Source organism: Diabrotica virgifera, chromosome 1 (genome assembly GCF_917563875.1).
Source record: "Diabrotica virgifera virgifera chromosome 1, PGI_DIABVI_V3a".
Lineage (NCBI taxonomy): Eukaryota > Metazoa > Arthropoda > Insecta > Coleoptera > Chrysomelidae > Diabrotica > Diabrotica virgifera.
Genome location: NC_065443.1, coordinates 12,251,609 through 12,271,189, shown reverse-complemented (window position 1 = coordinate 12,271,189; position 19,581 = coordinate 12,251,609). Strand labels below are relative to the sequence as shown.

The 19,581-nt window shown below is 37.3% G+C and overlaps 1 protein-coding gene across 1 annotated transcript in view; it reads right to left on the bottom strand.

The window, feature by feature from the left end:
* LOC114326360 (collagen alpha-5(IV) chain-like) overlaps positions 1 to 19,581 on the bottom strand; it is a 240,986-nt gene that overhangs the window by 13,349 nt on the left and 208,056 nt on the right. The window contains exons 2-15 of the mRNA XM_050654543.1: positions 10,474 to 10,674; positions 10,222 to 10,266; positions 9,874 to 10,158; positions 9,538 to 9,789; positions 8,656 to 9,439; positions 7,922 to 8,405; positions 4,381 to 4,496; positions 3,737 to 4,324; positions 2,867 to 3,676; positions 2,439 to 2,813; positions 1,975 to 2,385; positions 1,584 to 1,868; positions 736 to 913; positions 533 to 647 (exon numbers count right to left, since the gene is read on the bottom strand). Coding sequence (XP_050510500.1) covers positions 533 to 647; positions 736 to 913; positions 1,584 to 1,868; positions 1,975 to 2,385; positions 2,439 to 2,813; positions 2,867 to 3,676; positions 3,737 to 4,324; positions 4,381 to 4,496; positions 7,922 to 8,405; positions 8,656 to 9,439; positions 9,538 to 9,789; positions 9,874 to 10,158; positions 10,222 to 10,266; positions 10,474 to 10,674 — 4,929 coding nt within the window. The remainder of the gene's footprint in view (positions 1 to 532; positions 648 to 735; positions 914 to 1,583; positions 1,869 to 1,974; positions 2,386 to 2,438; positions 2,814 to 2,866; positions 3,677 to 3,736; positions 4,325 to 4,380; positions 4,497 to 7,921; positions 8,406 to 8,655; positions 9,440 to 9,537; positions 9,790 to 9,873; positions 10,159 to 10,221; positions 10,267 to 10,473; positions 10,675 to 19,581) is intronic.

Below are 19,581 nucleotides of genomic sequence, written 5' to 3'. Positions count from 1 at the left end.
AAATTTAATTTAGTAAGTCTTATGTGAAAGATTTACCCTTCAACTTTAAAGAAAACAATCCTATAGACCTTCATTAGTAATTGGATGACCTCAGCAGTTAAAAAAGTAATTTTTATGCAAAAATGACCCCTTTTTAATTATTTAAACAATGATCCCCTTGTATGATTTGGATACTTTCTTGAAAATATCTTTTGTACCCACCTAAACTTTGATATAAAATTTGTTTCGATCTGTACGAATTTACATTTTGAATTACATGTAGTGTAATTTTATTTTACTAGACTATTAATGTTTGCAAGATTTCTTCTTTCCCTTCTTTCAACATTTCAGCAAGGATTCCATCTGATTTATTGTTCTTTAATTGTCATAGAGCTACCTCTATTTCATAATTTTCTATTTTTGGTAGAGTTTCATTGTTTTCTTAATAATATATCCTTTAGTGTTGAATGTTCAGTCAACACTCAAGAATACCTTTCTTATAATATATGGGAATAAAAGTGAGTGATTTTGAATACTAAACAATAAACCTTACCATCAGAAAACTGTATCCGACCCACAATTCTTCCCAACCTTGAGGACACTGAGGAATTTCCGTAGCTTGACTATGAACTGCAACTACTCTGGTAGGCGCTTCACAAACAGAACACCTAAAAAGTTTAAAAATATTAGATTGATGTAGTCTTCAACTGTAACGCATAATCTTGTATTCGAAGCGATATATACATAAGTACATACCTTGAAATGTATCTTTGGACATTTTGAGCGGCAATGGGTGTCATCGTCATTGGTACAGGTTCAGTGGTGGACAACCAGTAACTGTATTCGTTGCTCTGGGCATAATCGCAGACATCGTTAATGTTACAGAACAGGAAAGGCATGGTATTGAATTTTCTTAGGCAACTTCCTGGGGCCCCTGTAACATTTAAGAGTGTTATTTAGTTCACAGAATCTATAAAAAGGTAAAAATTTCTGTTCGAATATCTTTTTCGAACATATAAATCATTTTAAAAATAAATATTTTTAATTCGTATAACTCCATCTTTGAAATGCAACACTGTAATAGTGTAAGCATGTAGGTATATTGACTGTGCCTTTTATATGTAGGTATGTGTTTAATTTTAATGTGTGTGCTTCAAAAGACATGTACTTTTGCAAAATATTTTCGAATACGAGAGCACCCGTTCTCACCCTCTCAGTGATTTCTCAGTTGATATCCAGGCAACATCCCTTTGCACCACTCAGGTGAAATCTCAGTCGATCTCCAAGTAACAATGGGACGTTTCGATGCCGCCGGTTCAGCGCCAGTCCATTTCATCGCCGTCATATCTCGCATTTTTTAGAATTCCTAATTAATACTAAAAATAACTAATAATTGTAACTGTCGAAAATTCGGAAATATATCAGATAGCGATTAATTGACTGGCGATGAATCGGCCGGCATCGGCATCGAACTGGCGGCATCGAAACGGCGGCGATGAAACGTCCTAGACCCAAAAATGAAACATTTTTAAGGTGGGCGGTTAATTTTATCGGCGAGTGTATTAGTATAACAAATATCTTCCCATGAAAAATAATAAACTTACCTAAATCTTGGCCATGAGATCTTTCGTTCCCCATAATATGCAATAACGAATAACCGTCCCACATTTTGACAGTATTTTTTGGACAAACGGGTACGATTTCTGATTGAGAATGCCTTGTGAAGTGGAATCCTCTGCTCTGAGGTCCTAAATATTGTGGAGCGGGTTCACCACGTTCTCCCTTAGCACCTCTGTAACCTTTAACACCGACACGACCATTGAAACCTGGCATTCCTCTCATTCCTTTAGGACCGTTTAAACCAGGAAGACCAGCAAGACCAGTGTCACCTAAAAATATGTATAAAATATCCATTCGAAAAATATATAAAAATATACACATATATAAAGATATTATGGTATAATTTAATATAGGCTTGAAAGCTGGTTTACATACCTCTATCACCCATCGCACCACGTATTCCTGGTGCCCCACCCCGGCCTGGTAATCCTTGTAATCCTCTAGAACCGTCCATTCCTGGTAAACCAATGTCACCCAGTTCACCTGGTTGTGCATCAATAGCATAGTCACCTGGTTCTCCCTTTTGTCCTCTTAATCCGGGAAATCCGTTCTGGCCTTCGAATCCAAACATGCCCATCATTCCTTTAAGTCCAGAAGGACCTGTAGGTCCAGATAAACCATCGAGTCCAGCAGTACCGCGCTCTCCTTTCGTTCCGTTGAATCCTGGCGCACCTCTAAATCCAACATCACCTTGTTCTCCCTTAGCACTATAAGCAGAATAGCCAGGTTCACCTCTAACTCCAGGTGCTCCAGGTCGACCTCTTTTTCCTATGACACCGGGTCTTCCTGCAAACATATTATAAATGACCAAAAATTTTTGGATAAATCCAAAATTTTACCTTCGGATCCAGGTAATCCTGGGAATCCCATCAAACCAAAATCTCCTCTTTCTCCTTTGACACCATTTAATGATAATCCCGGTAAACCAGCTCGTCCCATTTGTCCATCAGGTCCGAATTTTCCAGGAGCACCTTTTTGTCCAGGAAAACCGGGACGTCCGGGACTACCATCGAATCCAGGCCGCCCTCTTTCCCCTGGTTCTGCGTTTTGTCCAGGTATACCTGGCGCACCTTCAAAACCAATGTCTCCTCTATCGCCTGGGAGACCGGGATAACCTGGTTCTCCTGATAAGCCTGGTAAACCAATCGCACCAACTTCACCTCTTGAACCTGTTGGCCCTGGATATCCTATATCTCCTTGAATACCTTTTAGACCTAAAATAATATGTTAAATTAATGTAAATCAAAAATAATAAAAAATTATTTACCCTGAATTCCAGTCATGCCATAGTCACCAATATCTCCTTTTTCTGCAATACCAAAAGCTTGACGACCGGCTGGACCTCTGTTACCTTTTTGACCTCTGACACCAGGCATTCCTATCATTCCTGGATAACCCATATCTCCTGGTGCACCAGGTCTTCCTGCACGTCCGTTAAACCCGTCCATACCTCTTTCTCCCTTAGTACCGTTAACTCCAGAAAAACCCACGTCACCACGCTCTCCTTTGAAGCCAGCTAATCCAACGAGTCCCGATCTTCCTGCGAGACCACTGGATCCCTTGTCACCTCTTGCACCTGAGTAGCCTACACCTCCATGATCACCTTGTTTTCCTTTAATTCCTGGCCTACCATTATAACCGTTTGGTCCTGTTTGACCTCGTTCGCCTTTAGATCCAGCATATCCTACTACATCGATACCCGGCTCTCCAGGTTGCCCACGTATGCCTGGCAAACCATCCCTTCCAGGGTAACCTCGTTGTCCAGGTATGCCAGGTTCTCCTTGATCTCCCTGTTGTCCACTAACCGCAGATTCTCCCTTCTCTCCTGACCATCCAGGTACACCAATATCTCCAATTGGTCCTGGTAAACCTTTTTGTCCTGAAAAACCTACTCCACCTGCTGGTCCTACATTACCACGCTCCCCTTTTGAACCGAAAGGACCGACTAATCCTTTCGGACCTGAAGGACCCGCTGGACCTCTGAGACCCAAATCACCTCGATTTCCTTGTGCACCTGGTGAACCGGGAAAACCATTTGCTCCCCTGTGTCCAGGGTATCCGACTGGACCTGCGTCTCCTGAAAAATAAAGAATGAAGTGTTAAATCGTAATATTTACCATTTTGGTTTTAAACTTACCGGGAGATCCCCTTGGTCCCATGAAACCTGGTTCTCCTTTGGCTCCATATAATCCGTCTTGTCCAGGATTTCCATCTTCTCCTGACTCTCCAATATCTCCGTATTGACCTTTGGCTCCAGGTTGTCCTGGAGCTCCCATTCTACCTGGCGCACCAGGAATTACGGATCCTCTTTGACCTTTAAGTCCAGGCAAACCAGGTGATCCATAATATCCCGGAGCTCCTTTGGGACCTCTTTCTCCTTTAGGTCCAGGTATACCAGATAGACCAGATCGTCCAGCTGGTCCAAAGTCGCCTGCTAAACCTTTTATGCCTTTAGGTCCAGGGTATCCCATATCTCCATATAAAATTGGCCGTCCGTTATCACCTCTATCTCCCTTAGGTCCTTCTAAACCTGGTATACCATCAAGTCCTCTATTACCTGGTTCACCAGGACTTCCAGAAAAACCATGATCTCCCGCAATTCCTGGATATCCTTTCAAACCTTGAGGCCCTACGTACGATACACCTTGTTCTCCTGCTGGACCTGGAAGACCTGGCCAACCCGGAGAACCCATAAAGCCTTTTTCTCCTGGCCTACCCTCATATCCTGAAAGAAGCATTTACAGAATTATAATGAAAATGAACAATAACTCATTTACTTACCTGGCTCTCCAAAATCTCCTACAATTCCTCTGTCACCTCTATTCCTCTGGAGACTTCCAGCTATTGTACCTTCAATACCTCTCGCCCCTGGCCTACCAGGTTCACCTTTTCTACCTCTGAAAATATTAAGGATTCATTTAATAAAGTAATTTAGATAAGTAAGTAAAGTTAGTAAAGAAACAAAAGACGTTCTCACAATCTGTTTATTTACATCGGACGATCGGTTTCGCTGTCTATACTTTGCACAGCATCTTCAGGTCCCGGTAGAAAGTACCGGGTGTCCCAATAAGAGTGGCGCTCGGCGATATCTCAGGAACCGTTTATAGTACAGCTTTGGGAAAAAAAATTTATAAGAAAAGTTGCCTCGAGAAAAGCCTGGAAATTATTTTCATAATTGTAAGTCCACCGCTAGAGGGCGTAATTGAATATCAAAAATTAAAAAATCGAACTTTTACAAAATTTGCCTAATGAAAGGGCACTGGAAATCCGATTATCGTATTCTTCATAAAATTCTGCGCATATTTTATTTTACAAGTTTAAGTCTACCTGTGCAAATAAGAGGTGGGGGTGAGTGGGAACCTTGTTATGAAAAAATCGCTGTAAACAGCTCTTTTTCGTCAATGTAATAGTTATAATTTGTAAACAGGCTATTACGTAATATTCCAGCTAGGAGGCGCTATTTATTTTCTTTTTAGAAATCTAGTTTTCTTTGCAAAATATTAAATACAAGTATGTATTTTTTTTCCTGTATTACAAAATTAGACCAAATTAACAACAGAATACCGAAAACCGCATGTCTATACCTTTTTCCTATCTCGAGATATCTTAAGAAACGTGTAAATTTTAAACATAACTGTTGCTGTCATATAAGTGGAAATATATAGAAGCAAGTAGTGTGCTATGGAAAAAAAACAAAGAAACATTTTCCAGATGTCACCGTATATAATAAATCAAAACGAAATATGAAAAACTCTACTACTGGGGTGACTTCTTTGGGGATATTTCATATGCATTCAAAGAATGTGGCTATCATGTCAAATGCTTCTTAGTTTGTAAGAATCATCTTGAATTTCACTCTGTACAAATTTTATATAAAATTTAATAGAAACAAACCGCAACAAACCATCAATGAACAAATTTTTATGTTTTACTGATTTGACACATAATTTGACACATGATGACTTCTTGAAGTTAATACTTCTAATAGTTCTATTTTTTTCATAGCACACTACTTGTTTCCATTTTGACTTCCTTAACTTAGTTTACCCGTGACAATAACAGTTGTTATGTATTTATCTTAGTTGGGAATAGGATAATTGATATTAAAATATAATGAAATAAAAATTAAAAAATTGTGTAGAAAATCTGACGTTTTTACATTTTCTACGATTTATCGAGAGAAAAGCAAATGCGAGGAGGCAACAATTTATAAAAATTTACATATTAACGCTATTTTTTTGGTAATATTTTAAGTATTAAAATTAGTGTAATATTTAAATAAAAATAAAATTAAACTGTTTAAAATATATTTATTTCGTTAAAATCATAATAATAGAAGTATAACTTCTTACTCGCGTACAAAGTACACACACTCTTTTTTTGTTATATTTTATAGTGTTATTTGTCATATTGTTGTTTTGATTCATTATATACGATGACATGTGGACAATGTTTCTTTGTTTTTTCCATAGCACACTACGTGCTTCTATATATTTCCACTTATATGACAGCAACAGTTATGTTTAAAATTTACACGTTTCTTAAGATATCTCGAGATAGAAAAAAGGTATTGACATGCTGTTTTCGGTATTCTGTTGCTAATTTGGTCTAATTTTGTAATACAGGAAAAAATACATACTTGTATTTAATATTTTGCAAAGAAAACTAGATTTCTAAAAAAAAAATAAATAGCGCCTTCTAGCCGGCATATTACGTAATTGGCCGTTTCCAAATGACAACTATTACATTGACGAAAAAGAGCTGTTTTCAACAAGACCAAGTTTGTAAAAATCGATTAAGTAGAACAGGATTTACAGCGATTTTTTCATAACAAGGTTCCCACTCACCCCCACCTCTTATTTGCACAGGTAGACTTAAACTTGTGAAATAAAATATGCACAGAATTGTATGAAGAATACGATGATTGGATTTCCAGTGCCCTTTCATTAGGCAAATTTTGTAAAATTTCGATTTTTTAATTTTTGATATTCAATTACGCCCTCTAGCGGTAGACTTACAATTATGAAAATAATTTCCAGGCTTTTCTAGGGGCAACTTTTGTTAAAAAAAATTTTTCCCAAAGCTGTAGTATAAACGGTTCCTGAGATATGGCCGAGAGCCATTCTTGTTGGGACACCCGGTACATTACATGATATGATGCCGGTATAAGGAATGATTTCAGAAGTAAACACTGTCATATTTTTTCTCAGTTATTGCTAAAAGGAGGGATGGTGGCTAGGATGGATTTAACTGAACACAGAACAGGCTAAAACATACATACAGAGGACAGACACAACAAATGGTTTCTTTTTCTTCTTCTTATTATAGTGCGTTGACGAATTTTATCTTAAGGTCAGACGTCTGTCTTTAGCGGCATGCAAAAGTTCGCTAGTGTTATTTATGCCTGTGCAGTTCTTTATATTTCGTAGCCACGTCATTTGTTTACGACCTACTCCTCTCTTATGGCTCAGGTATCCAATTTTTCGTGCCTTGATCAAGTTGAGCAATTCTCTACTCTCGGTATTTGCTCTTCTTAAGACTCCCTCATTTCTCACCCTATCTGTCCATGGTATGCGGAACATTCTTCGAAAGATCCGCATTTCGAAGGCCTCCAACTTATTAATGGAAGATATTTTCAACGTCCATGTCTCCATGCCGAATAACAATATGGGCCATACATAACACTTAACCATTCTGTAACGGAGATTGAAGGAAAGATTTCGTTAAAATAACGGTTTAAATTTAACAAATGGTTTAAAATATATATTCCGATGGGTGAGTTGCTGGAATTTAATTAAAAATGAATATAATAAAACAAACGGTAATTTTATTGTTGTAACGAAAATGTGTTTTCGTTTAGGTCTCTCGGAGAGGGTCGAGTCGGTGTGTGTGTGAATCGTTCGAATGCTGTGTAGTGACTAAAGAAAAAACCACAAACGATAAATATGTTTGTGTTCCTTTTACTTTGACCAGCTGTCAATAAATCACTAGGTCCGGCGTACACTTTCGCAGTTTTAAGAAAACAATTTCGATGCATTCTTTGTTGACATAATGGTCTGATATGATAACTAATTTATGTGGGTGAGGAAACAGATGTTAACAGAGTAAAGCCATTTCACTCTTAGCATTTTTGTGTTTAATTTAATGTGAATTTCGAATGAATAAGTTGTTTCGCTTTTGAGAAAAAATATTAAAATTAAAATTAGCGAAATAGTAATTAGAGCGTATCGCTATATATATTGAAATAGTTTTAAATGCTAAATACTATAATCACAAAAGTCGTTTAGGTCCAGATATAATTACTGTCATGGTAAATACTTACGCTACACCTTTCAGTCCGGTAAATCCCCTCAGCTCTTCCTTGGTTGCAGAAGTCGGTTCCCCTTTCTCTCCCGGCAAACCATTTAATCCAGCCAATCCATCTCTACCAGGATTTCCACTTTCACCAACATCTCCCCGTTCTCCTTTAAAACCAATGAATCCCTCTTCGCCAAATGGACCTTTTGGACCAGGAGGTCCTTCTGGTCCTGTAATTCCTGGGTAACCAGCATCTCCGATTTCAGCTTCATCTGCTTTTATGAGATTGCCTGCAGGATATATGAGTATACCCGGGTTACCTGGTGGACCTGGAACACCTTCCAGACCATCCGATCCTGGTGATCCATCTAATCCTTCCTTTCCTGCGGGACCCGGTAGGCCATCTAGTCCTTTAGGTCCACGGGGACCTGGTAATCCCTGGTATCCCGTGAATCCAGGTCGACCGAATCGACCACCATCACCCTTATCTCCTTTTTGTCCTGGCAGTCCTAATAATGCAAAAAGGTCCTTTTAAGAAAAGCTCTTAACACACTCTGATAAAATAATTAAGTAGATATTTAGTTTGAAAGACATGGCACATGCATAAATACTTTCAGGTAAAAAAACAATTCAAAAAGTTTGTTCATTATTATCAATGTTTATCATACATAATTCATTTAGAAGTTCAGAACTCAAAGTAAATAAAATAAACTTATGCCCAATATAACAAAAGACTAAATTCTATTTCAGACCTCTTACCTGGTCTACATACTCCACAATCGTCACCACGCCTTCCTTTTAATCCAGGGAATCCGTTCATACCCTGATAACCCGGGTCACCGGAAAATCCAGGAGATCCACGTGCGCCTGGTTCACCTGGGGGTCCTTGAATTGGTGGGCCAACTCCGGGATATCCTTTTAATCCTCGGTCTCCAGTACTTCCTCTTTCTCCCGGTGGTCCGTCGTATCCTGGGAGACCTGGAATACCCGCAGCTCCTGTAGGTCCATATACTGTTTCTCCTTTAAAACCTTTTTCTCCAAATGGTCCTACTAAACCCGGTTCTCCAGGAGGGCCTGTGTTGCCTGGTCGTCCTTGTAGCCCATCTGGACCTCGTTCTCCTTTAATACTTAATCCCTTAAGCCCGGGTAAACCGGGTCTTCCTGGTGGTCCTGGCTTTCCTGGTTCCCCTAACGGTCCTGGACTTCCTTGTCGTCCGGGAATTCCAGACATACCTATATCCCCAGGATATCCTTCAGGTCCTTGCCTACCTGGGCTTCCAATTTTTGCTGGTTCGTCATAAGTAGGATCATATATACCTGGTGGTCCCTCTTTACCTTGTTCACCTGGAAAACCTTGTCGTCCTGGTTCTCCAGGCCATCCTTTAGATCCATCTCGGCCATAGTCTCCCTCGTATCCAGGTGCTCCTTTATCTCCTTTTTCACCCGGTGGTCCGAGAGGACCTGGACGGCCCTGCTTTCCAAATGGTCCATCTTCACCAGGATCTCCTTTGAAACCAGTTTCTCCTTTACGTCCGGGTATACCCTAAAAATCAATAAAAAATTAGGTTATTTGGAATTCTTTATGTTTAAAATCCTGGTTGTTTTCAACTACGGCACAAATTAAGTATACGGTATACTTACAGGTTGACCATGATCTCCCATGCGACCTTTGACTCCCCATTCTCCCATTTCACCCTTCTGACCCTTTTCTCCTGGTTCTCCCTTCAAATGGTAACGAATCGGTTCCTGATTCCAATCTCCTTTGGCAAACCCTTCACCCTTTTCTCCTTTTGGCCCTTGGTCTCCATCACTACCACGTTGACCCGGCCCACCATATCTGGTGTCTCCTGCGTCTCCCTGCACTCCTTTAGGTCCCGCCTCACCCGTAAGTCCCTAATAAATCAAAATAGCAATGTATAATAAATGCCTAATCAAATAACAACAATTTTGAATGTATTTCATCAATTATTAACTTACTGGAAAACCTGGTGAACCGCGGTAACCCATAGATCCTCTGGGACCTTGAAAACCGTTAATACCTTGAAAGCCATCTACTCCAGCTATACCCATTTCTCCTTTCACCCCAATGGAATTTCCTCCTCCGTCTCCTGCTTCTCCGGATAATCCTTGGGCACCATCGGGACCTGGAGAACCGCGTTGACCTGGTCGTCCTGATCTACCTGATACACCAGGTGCTCCATCTGCTCCATCGAAACCGTCTAGACCCGGTGAACCTCTAACACCAACTTCTCCTTGTTCTCCCTATGAGTGAAACGTGTTAATTACGTACTTATAGATTTAATAATAGCTGGAAATGATACTTACTGGTCGGCCTGATATTCCTTGTAGTCCTGGAGGTCCTTCGTCTCCCTAAAAATTAATTCCATTTGAAATTACAAAAATATTATCTTTTCTATTGTTATTCAGCTTATTAGTGCAGTCACTGAAGGTTTTCACATCCGATTTCGATAAACCTCCATCGACTTTCATGAAAATTGGTAAGTAATTAGAATTGCTCATATCCACCTTCAGTGAGTGCACTATAATGTTTATGTAATATTCATAAAAACCACCTACCCTAGGTCCTTTATCTCCAAAAATTCCGTATTCTCCATCAGATCCTTTTTCTCCTTTTGGTCCTGGTGGTCCCGGATAACCTGGATCACCATAATCTCCAGATCTAGCAGGAGCTCCGTGAATACCTTCGAGCCCAGGAGTTCCTTTTATCCCCGAACAATCGCATTTCCAATCTTTGTAGGGATTCGAACAACCTCCACACTGAAACAAAATGTAAATGTTAAGTATTGCTAAGCGGTAACAAAAATAAATATTAAACCAATTAAAGATTGTTTATCAACCGAAATTTTCGAAGTGGAATGAAATCTTCCAACTGATGGAAAAACATAGAAAAAAGAAACAACAGTTTCTTATCTCGATGTTCTTCTAAATAGAATTCTATCTTCTAAATCCTGAAGTTTAAAATGGAAGTTTAAATGAAGTTCTGATGTAATACACACAAGATTGAACAATGATCTACACTACATCATGTATTTGTGCGTATATGGTTCAGAAACTTGGTCACTTACAAAGAATGACCAAGAACTGCTCGAACGTTTCGAGCAAAAAATCCTAAGAAGAATATATGGAGGGATAAAAGTACAAGGTTTGTGGTGAAGGCTCCATCTTTAAATGAACATTGCAAATACTCTGTCTTTGTCTTACTAAGTTTTAAACCTTTTTCCTCCAGAGCTTGTCTCCACTGTTCCAGTTTTTGTTCTAAGTCTCTTTCACTATTTCCTACTAACACGACATCATCAGCATACATTAAGCACCATGGAATGTTACCCTGTAGTTTCGCTGTTATCTGGTCCAAAACTAATAAGCACCGAGCCTTGGTGCAATCCTACTTTCACATGAAATTTATCAGTCTCTCCCACACCTGTGCTAACACTAGTCGTTACTCTCTCATACATATCCCTCACAATCTTTGCATATTCACCAAGGCCTCCTTTCTTATTGAGTGCCCACCACAGAATCTTTCTAGGAACTCTATCACATGCTTTCTCAAGATCAATGAATACCATATGAACGTTTGTTTCCTTACTCCTGTATTTTTCCATCAACTGCCTTGATAATAATAATGAAAATTGCATCTGTTGTTGATCTGCCCTGCATAAAGCCAAATTGATCTCCAATTACTCTTTCCCATATTTTTATGTTCTGGCTAAGCAGTTTTATAGCCCTGTATTTTGTACACTGTTGTATATCTCCCTTGTTTTTGTAGACAGGTACTAGTATACTGCTTCTCCATTCGTCTGGCATTTGTCCAACTTAAACCTGCTAGCCACCTTGTTCCTGTCTCTCCCAATGCTCTCCATACTTCCCCAGGAATATCATCTGGTCCTACCGCTTTTCCTTTCTTTATTTTTTGAAGCGCTTGAGCCACTTCCTCGTTTGTTATTTTGGTGACCATTGCTGCTACTGTCTCCGTTGACTCTACAGACTGTCTGTCAAATTCTTCATTTAATAAGCTGTCAAAGTACTTTCTCCATCTCTTTTTGACATCCTTTTCGTGAACTAGTATTTTATTATTTTCATCTCGGACACATCTAATCTGATTAAAATCTTTTGCTTTCTTTGCTCTCTGTTTGGCTATTTTATATATCTTCGTTTCGCCTTCCCTGGTATCAAGTTAATCGTATAGGTTTGAATACGCTTCTGCTTTGGCTTTTGCTACTGCTACTTTTGCTTCCTTTTTAGCCACCATATAGTTTTGAAGATCTGTGTTGGATCTGGTTTCTTGCCACTTTTTACATAATTTTGCCTTTTCTTTTATTTTTCCTTGTACTTCGTTTGACCACCACCAAGTCTCTTTATCCTCAAACTTTTTCCCTGACGTTTTCCCAAGTATTTCAATAGCAGTATCTCTAATACTACTGGCCATTTTTCTCCAAATTGTATTAGAGCTTCCTTTCATGTTCCAACATATTTTGTCTACTATTCTTTCCCTGAATAGACCTTCTTTCTAATCTTTTAGCATCCACCACTTGATTTTTTGTGGTCCTCTCCGATATTTTGGTTTAGCTTCACTTTTTACTTCAATGTCCAGAACAAGCAGCTTATGTTGTTGGCTTACTGTCTCACTAACTATTGCCTTGCAGTCCTTGCATTCACGTATGTCTTCTTTCCTTATCATGAAATAGTCTATTTGGGATTGATGTTGTCCACTTGTGTACGTAATAAGATGAGTTTCTCTCTTTTCCAAGAATGTGTTAACAATCGCCATATCTAGTGCTGTTGCTAATTCAAGCATATCATCTCCAGCTTCATTTGTAGTTCCAAAGCCTAATCCCCCATGTATTGCTTCGTATCCTGCCTTGGCTTGGCCCACATGTGCATTGAAATCACCTCCTATTATAACTTTCTCCTCTGACGGAATATCACTCAGAACGTCTCCTAATTGGTCATAGAAAGCTCTTCTTTCATTCTCACCCAGACCTGTACCAAGACAACTTAGAGCATGATTTAAAATCTATTGAAATTAGAGCGTGGAGAAGATTTGCCAGAGACAGGAGCGAATAGAGGATTATACTGAAGAAGGCTTTGGCTCCTAAAGAGCTGCGACGCCACTGATGATGACTTACTAGATTATTAGAGGTTTCCACACTTTTGGTCCACTCTATATGAGTTAATATCGAAGGATGTCACACATTTATCGATGATTTCGACATGACAGACAAAATTTACTCGTGCATTAAATGTTTATTTCATCGTTTTATTGTTCGACCTTCTAGATAAATTTTTTTTTGTAAACATTTTTTTATCTAAAATTAAATAATTGTTGACATTTTCAAGATGAAATAGTTATTTCTTGGTTTGGTGTTCTTCTGTCATAAACAAGGTTTTTGATTGGTTAATCTTATTAATTCATTTCGTAATTTTCGTTTAATTCAGTGGAAAGATATAATTAAAATCATAATTATAATAAAAGCAATTATTATTAAAATAGGGAAAATATTATGTTTTTAATTTATCGAACAGCCGATAGCCGATAGCACTTCCGGTATATATTCACCTTTCTTCTGTGAAATATATTATTCCAATGCTTGTATTTACAGATATTAGTACTAAAAAAAAAGTGTTGAATAGTATTGAATACAGAAAGCAACGGGAAGTCTGCTCTCTTGTTGCTTTCTTAGAGAGGTTGCTGCTATCGTACTCAAGTCTGTTTTATTACTAAAACAACCAAAATGTTTCCACAATTAAAACTTCCCCTGTTCCAGTGTTTCCATACATCAAAGTTTGTCCGACTAGACACCGTTAAGCTATTAACAAATTTTCAGCTTGCTATTAATAAACTTTTTTTTGGTATATACGCGGGATCCAAACCTAGTATCTCTTTAAATGTTTTGTTATCTTGATATTATAAACAATTATTTAATTATAGAGAACGATCAATTAATATTTTGATGATTCCGCTATTATCGTTAGTGGGTTATCACAGCCCAACTGACAAATTTGGCAGACAGATACGTCGGAAGAGCTAAGATAATAATTTAAAAATATAAATGCAATCGCTGCGATGTTGGATTCTTCCAAATTGGTTAAAAATAGTTGTGGAAATATACAATAACCTTCATAGTTTTGCCGGAAATGAATGATACTGTTAAAGTGGGACAAATTTTTGAAATAAAAATGATAAATTTGATTATTGAACAATACTCAATTGAATTTATTAGAGAATGAAACAGTTCGTGGATGATAATCCGTTAACGAGTCAGTTATTTTAAGTACAAAGATATGAAACAAGTTTTGAGAAAGGTAAAGACATTGATTACAAAGATGAGAAAAGTGAAAAAGTATGCGCGAAACAATTCACGGACAATACAAAAAACAATGCAATGATAAAACATAATGTTCTTAAACTCCTAAGTGGGCATAGAGCTTCAGTGAAAACGCGCCATCGGGTTCTATTTTGAGCTAAGGCCTTTACCTCATTCCAAGACTTTCCTTGACCTCTTATCTCGTCCATGACGGATATTCTTCAAGTTTGTGCTGGGCGACATATTTTTCTTTTTCCTTGGGAATTCCACTTTAGGGCTGTCTTTGCAATACTGGAACTATTTTTTCGGAGTGTGTAACCGATCCAACTCCACTTTCTGGACTTTACTTCATTTTCTATCCTCTTTTGTTGGGTCGGATGTAGTAGATCTTCGTCTCTGGTGATGTTTGGCCAGAAAATACGAACAATTCTTTCGTTTTTACCACTTTCCAGACTTCACATCCGTAAAATAGAACAGACATGACATTAACCTGGAATATTCGGATCTTTATCCTTGTAGTATACTCACCAGACATCCAAACAGGGTTGAGCATGCTGAATGCTTGTTGAGCTTACGTATCCTCATAAGAATATCGTCTTCTGTATTGTAATGACACTTATTGACAGTAAATAGCGTGTGGTTCCTTGCATTTATTCTCATGGATTTTGTTTTACTAATACTGTGGAAAGTGTTTCCATTTGGTCAGCCACATCTTGGAACCTTTGTCCTAATAGGCAGATATTGTCGGCGTACACTAGATCGCTTAGGCGTGTGGTTAACGTCCATTGTATTGTATCACTCTTGTGTCGGAGTCTAGTTTAGAGAGAACATAGGCTATAGCTATGTTAACCCTTAAGTACTAACACACCGTCTCTCAGACGGCATCGCTTGTTGATAGTGGGATATATCCCTTCCTGGAAAATTTTGAAGGTCACCCGTTTATGACTTTTTAAGTTGAGTTGTTATTTAGTAGTATTGAATTCGGCAATTTGCGGCAGGTTGTTATTCGAAAGATATTTAGACTCAAAGTGTGATTTCCGTCTAATAGATCTGTCCGATCTGTTAGATCCGTCTAATCCGTTAGTGTTTGTGCCCAGTTCGTCATTAAACATAATGTGCCCCAGTTCGTCAAAAAGTTCATATAAGGGGATAAAGACTAGGAGGAAACTCTTTTGAAATGACTTGATGAGGTAGAAGACGACATAAGCGAAGTGGGATCAATTTGTGATGAAAATGTTGCCACTGACTACCATTGCTACACTGTACAAATTTTAGTGCCTGTCAGTTTTTTTTTTGTTTTAAAATTTTTTAAAAACTTTTTTATTTTCATGTTTATTACTCTTTGTTTAACTCGATTTTAAATTTTTATCAATATTCTTTAATTTGTTTCATTTTTATCACACTTTTTTTCAGGAATAAAATGTCACACAAACAATCCTTCCATTCTTGTTATAGTGTTTTTTATTTTAATAAATACAGAAAAACTAGATCAATTACTGTGTTTTTTAGATCAGTAATTCTTTCAGTAAGTCATTGAAATATTTTTTTGCATTAAAATATTTAACAAAAAAAAAATAACCAGTAAAATGTTAAACCCGTCTGTCAAGCGGTTAGTTAGTGTTTACGTCATTGATTTAAGATTTTAGTACTTAAGGGTTAAAAAGAAACGGAGAAAGCACGCATTCTTGTCTCACTCCAGTAAGTACGTCGAATTCGTCACTATTGTGATCCCATTTTGTGTCACGCTGCATTTAGCCTCAGTGTACAGTGACTTTATTATAATGGAAATTATTTTATGCGATGTTTCTTAGTTCTAAAATTTGCTCTGAAGCTACTTCCTTGTGGCATTTTTATAATTAACTATTTAGATGGGATCAATAATTTATTTTTAGACTCTGCAGATACATAACACAGGCCTGCAAAAAATATTTTTTAAAGTTGTTTGAAATTTGATAACTGACTTTTATGTACTTTTCAGCGCTGATTTCAAAAATGTAAACCATTTTTGTCTATCACGTCAGGTTTTCTCACAAATTAGGGGGTATATTTGGGTATAATAACAAAATGTAAGCAATTTGTCGCCTCTTTCCAACGTAATAAAATTTATTTTATTTATTAGTCATGTTCTAATCTACATGGCCGGTACACTTTTATTTATTTATTTACACATTTATTTTTTAAGCTCAAAAGTCCTTATAATAACGCTAACGCTTTCTGTCGAAGCTTCTTTTACTGCTTTTCCGGCTGTGGACTTGTTGAGGATCATCTCTTTTCATCACCCAGCGGTAGTCTGCTATCATGCTGACTTTTCATCTTCCTTGGTATCTTCTTTCCATTTCTTTGATGTCTCGGTGAAATTTTTCGTCCTGCTTTTCACTGACATCACCAATGTTTGCCGGGAAGTACTCAATATGTGAGTGGAGAAAGTAAAGCTTATAATGCTCATGTTACAGCCAAACTTCTTAAAGTTGTCGATCATGTCTGCGACGATTGTCTTGTAGTTTGGATCTCTTTTGTTACCGAGGAAATCGGTTTTGTTCAAAAAGTTGGGATCTCTCAATAGTTTTCTAATGTCCAGTCTGACAAAGATTTCTTCCTTTAGTTTTGCCGTGCAGAAACCAGGATACTGTCCACAAAGATATCTGAAACACTCCCCTTCTTTATTCAGTGCCTTGAAAAATTGTTTAATCAGCCCTAACTTAATGTGAAGTGGTGGAGTTATGACCTTTTTGGGATCCACAAAGCTTTTCCTCTCAACATTTTTAACTCCTACTTGTAGCTTTCTCTCAGGGCCCAATCTTTTTTATGTAGTGTTGCTTTCTATCTCTACTGTCCCATTCATAGAGAAAGCAAGGGAACTTTGTATAGCCACTTTGTTGACCAAGCAGCATTGAAATAACTTTTAAATCACCACATAGTGTACATTTGTGGTCTGAGTAGCAGAGTTTGCTTAACACCAGGTCATCTTCTTGGGAGAAAAAAGATACAAATGCCCTTTCCGTACATCGATACCAAGAGAAAGATGTATCCGGAACCAGCATATGTTTATTTTTTATTCTAGATCCTAAAACTTCTGCCGATTTTTTAGAAAGGCCTAGATCTCTTACTAAATCCTTCAGCTCAAATTGTGAAAATGGAAAGGGATCGGTTGTGCCAGGATCGTAGTATTGTACAAAATACTGCTTCTTTCTCATAATCACTATTTATTTTTGTGAAATAACTGTATTTGATAGAATGTTTTCACTATTTTTCCCGAAATCAGCGTTGGAAACAGTATGAAAATCACTTATGGCTGGTTTCTCCTAATAACTCTTTATTACCATTTTGTGAAATAACTGTACGTGATGGAATTTTTTCACTATTTTTCCCGGCATCAGTGTTGAAAACATAATGAAAATCACTTATTAAATTTTAAACTATTTTTTGATCGCAGACCTGTGTAATCAAAGATAATTGAAGTTTTTAGGACAAAACAAACCAAAAAATCAAAATTACAGACTAGTATGGCTCGTCGTATTAATTTTTATAAAGGTCAGCATGCAAAACGACTGATTTCAATACACTTGTTGGCTTACCATATTCGGTAATGAGGTCGCGTATGTATTAACATGATATAAAACCTTTGCATACTATAACATATTTTGCCTTATGACACACGATTTCTCAGCCTCAGTCTTGCCGATTTACCTGCAAATAAGATTACGATAATAATCCATTATTTGCCGCCTGATCTGCTACAATATTATGACATATTTTATTAAAGAATCTTGGAAATTAAGGGTTTTTCGGTTAAATACAGGCGATATAAGGCGCCCAGCATCTACCAAAGACGTAATGTTTCCAGTTTTTTTGTGTCTCGCATAAAAAAGCAAGAGAAATTGCCAAATTGAGTATCTGTAAATGATGAAGAGAGGTGTTAGACAGGTCTGTGTCTTGTTGCTATCACTGTTTAATGTTTAATGCATACTCAGAGCAAATGCAAATATTCAAAAAAGCGTTAGAAAATGAAGTAACATAAAAATAAATGGCCTACCCATATGTGAAATTAGATATGCTGATGATACAATACTAATAGCAGAAAATATTACAAATCTACAGAGAAGTTTAGGTAAGGTTGTTACGTTGTTACAGCGAGTGAAGAATTTGGTCTGTCACTAAACATAAAAAAAAACAAAATTCATGGTTATTTCTAAGCAAAATATTAGAAACATCAATATACACGTAAATAATAAGAAGATAGAGAGTTAAGAATTATAACTATTTAGGGACAAACATTAATGAATCAAATGATTATACCAAAGAAATCAGAGTTAGAATAGAAAAGGCTAGAAGTGCATTCAATGGCGAATGGATTTAGTGTCCGCAGTCATATAAACCCAAACAAACAACAAGTGCATTCAATAATATGAAACAAATTATTATGTAGTAGAGCTCAGCCTAAATCTTAGAAAACGAGTACTAAAGTGTATTTTCTGTTCTTTTGTATGATGTGGAGACATGGACTCTTAATAAACAAAATCCATAAGGAAAAATTTCCTGTAACTGGCTGTATACCATTAATTACAAAAATTGAAGAAAGACTTCTGTGTAAAAGGTATATTATTATTATATTCTGTGTAAAAGAGTTGACTTTCACCTTTCTCTTTGTGAAGACAGAGAAATCAACTCAACCACCCACATACACCTGGTAGAGTCATATAATGCTGTGAGGTATATCTTTTTCATTTTCACCCATCGCCAGGGTTTAACATAATACACGCCAATGTAAGACTTTTGGTCGGCGTTTTAAGGGTTTTAACCTATGTATTTTTGGTGGCTTAGCATGTAGAGCTTGCTTAGAACACTGATGATGCTCTCTTTAGAGCGAAAACGTTCTGTCTTTTAATGTAGCCCTTTATTGGGGTTTTAATAAATATACCTTTTACACAGAAGTCTTTCTTCAATTTTTCTTAATAAACAATGTCTCAATATATTGGAACCATTTATAATGTGGACATATCGAAAAATGTTAAGAATCTACTGGAGTCTGGAGAGACAGAATAACCAATGAAGAAGTAACTAAGAAGAATAGAGAATAGCAGGGAGATATTGGACTCCATCAAAATAAGAAATCTACAATATCTGGGTCATATAACACGTGGTCATAGATATGAATTCCTAAAATTAATAATGCAGGGAAAGATTTAAGAAAGGCGCAGCATAGTACTCTGGGCTAATTAGCAAAATTCATGGAAAAGTTATTTACCAGCAATTTTATTGCTGGAATCGAATCTTATTATTGTATATATTAATAATATAGGTATGCAAAGTCCGCAGATAGTGTGCTACTTTTTTTATATACAAAATGGCGCCGACAAATCGT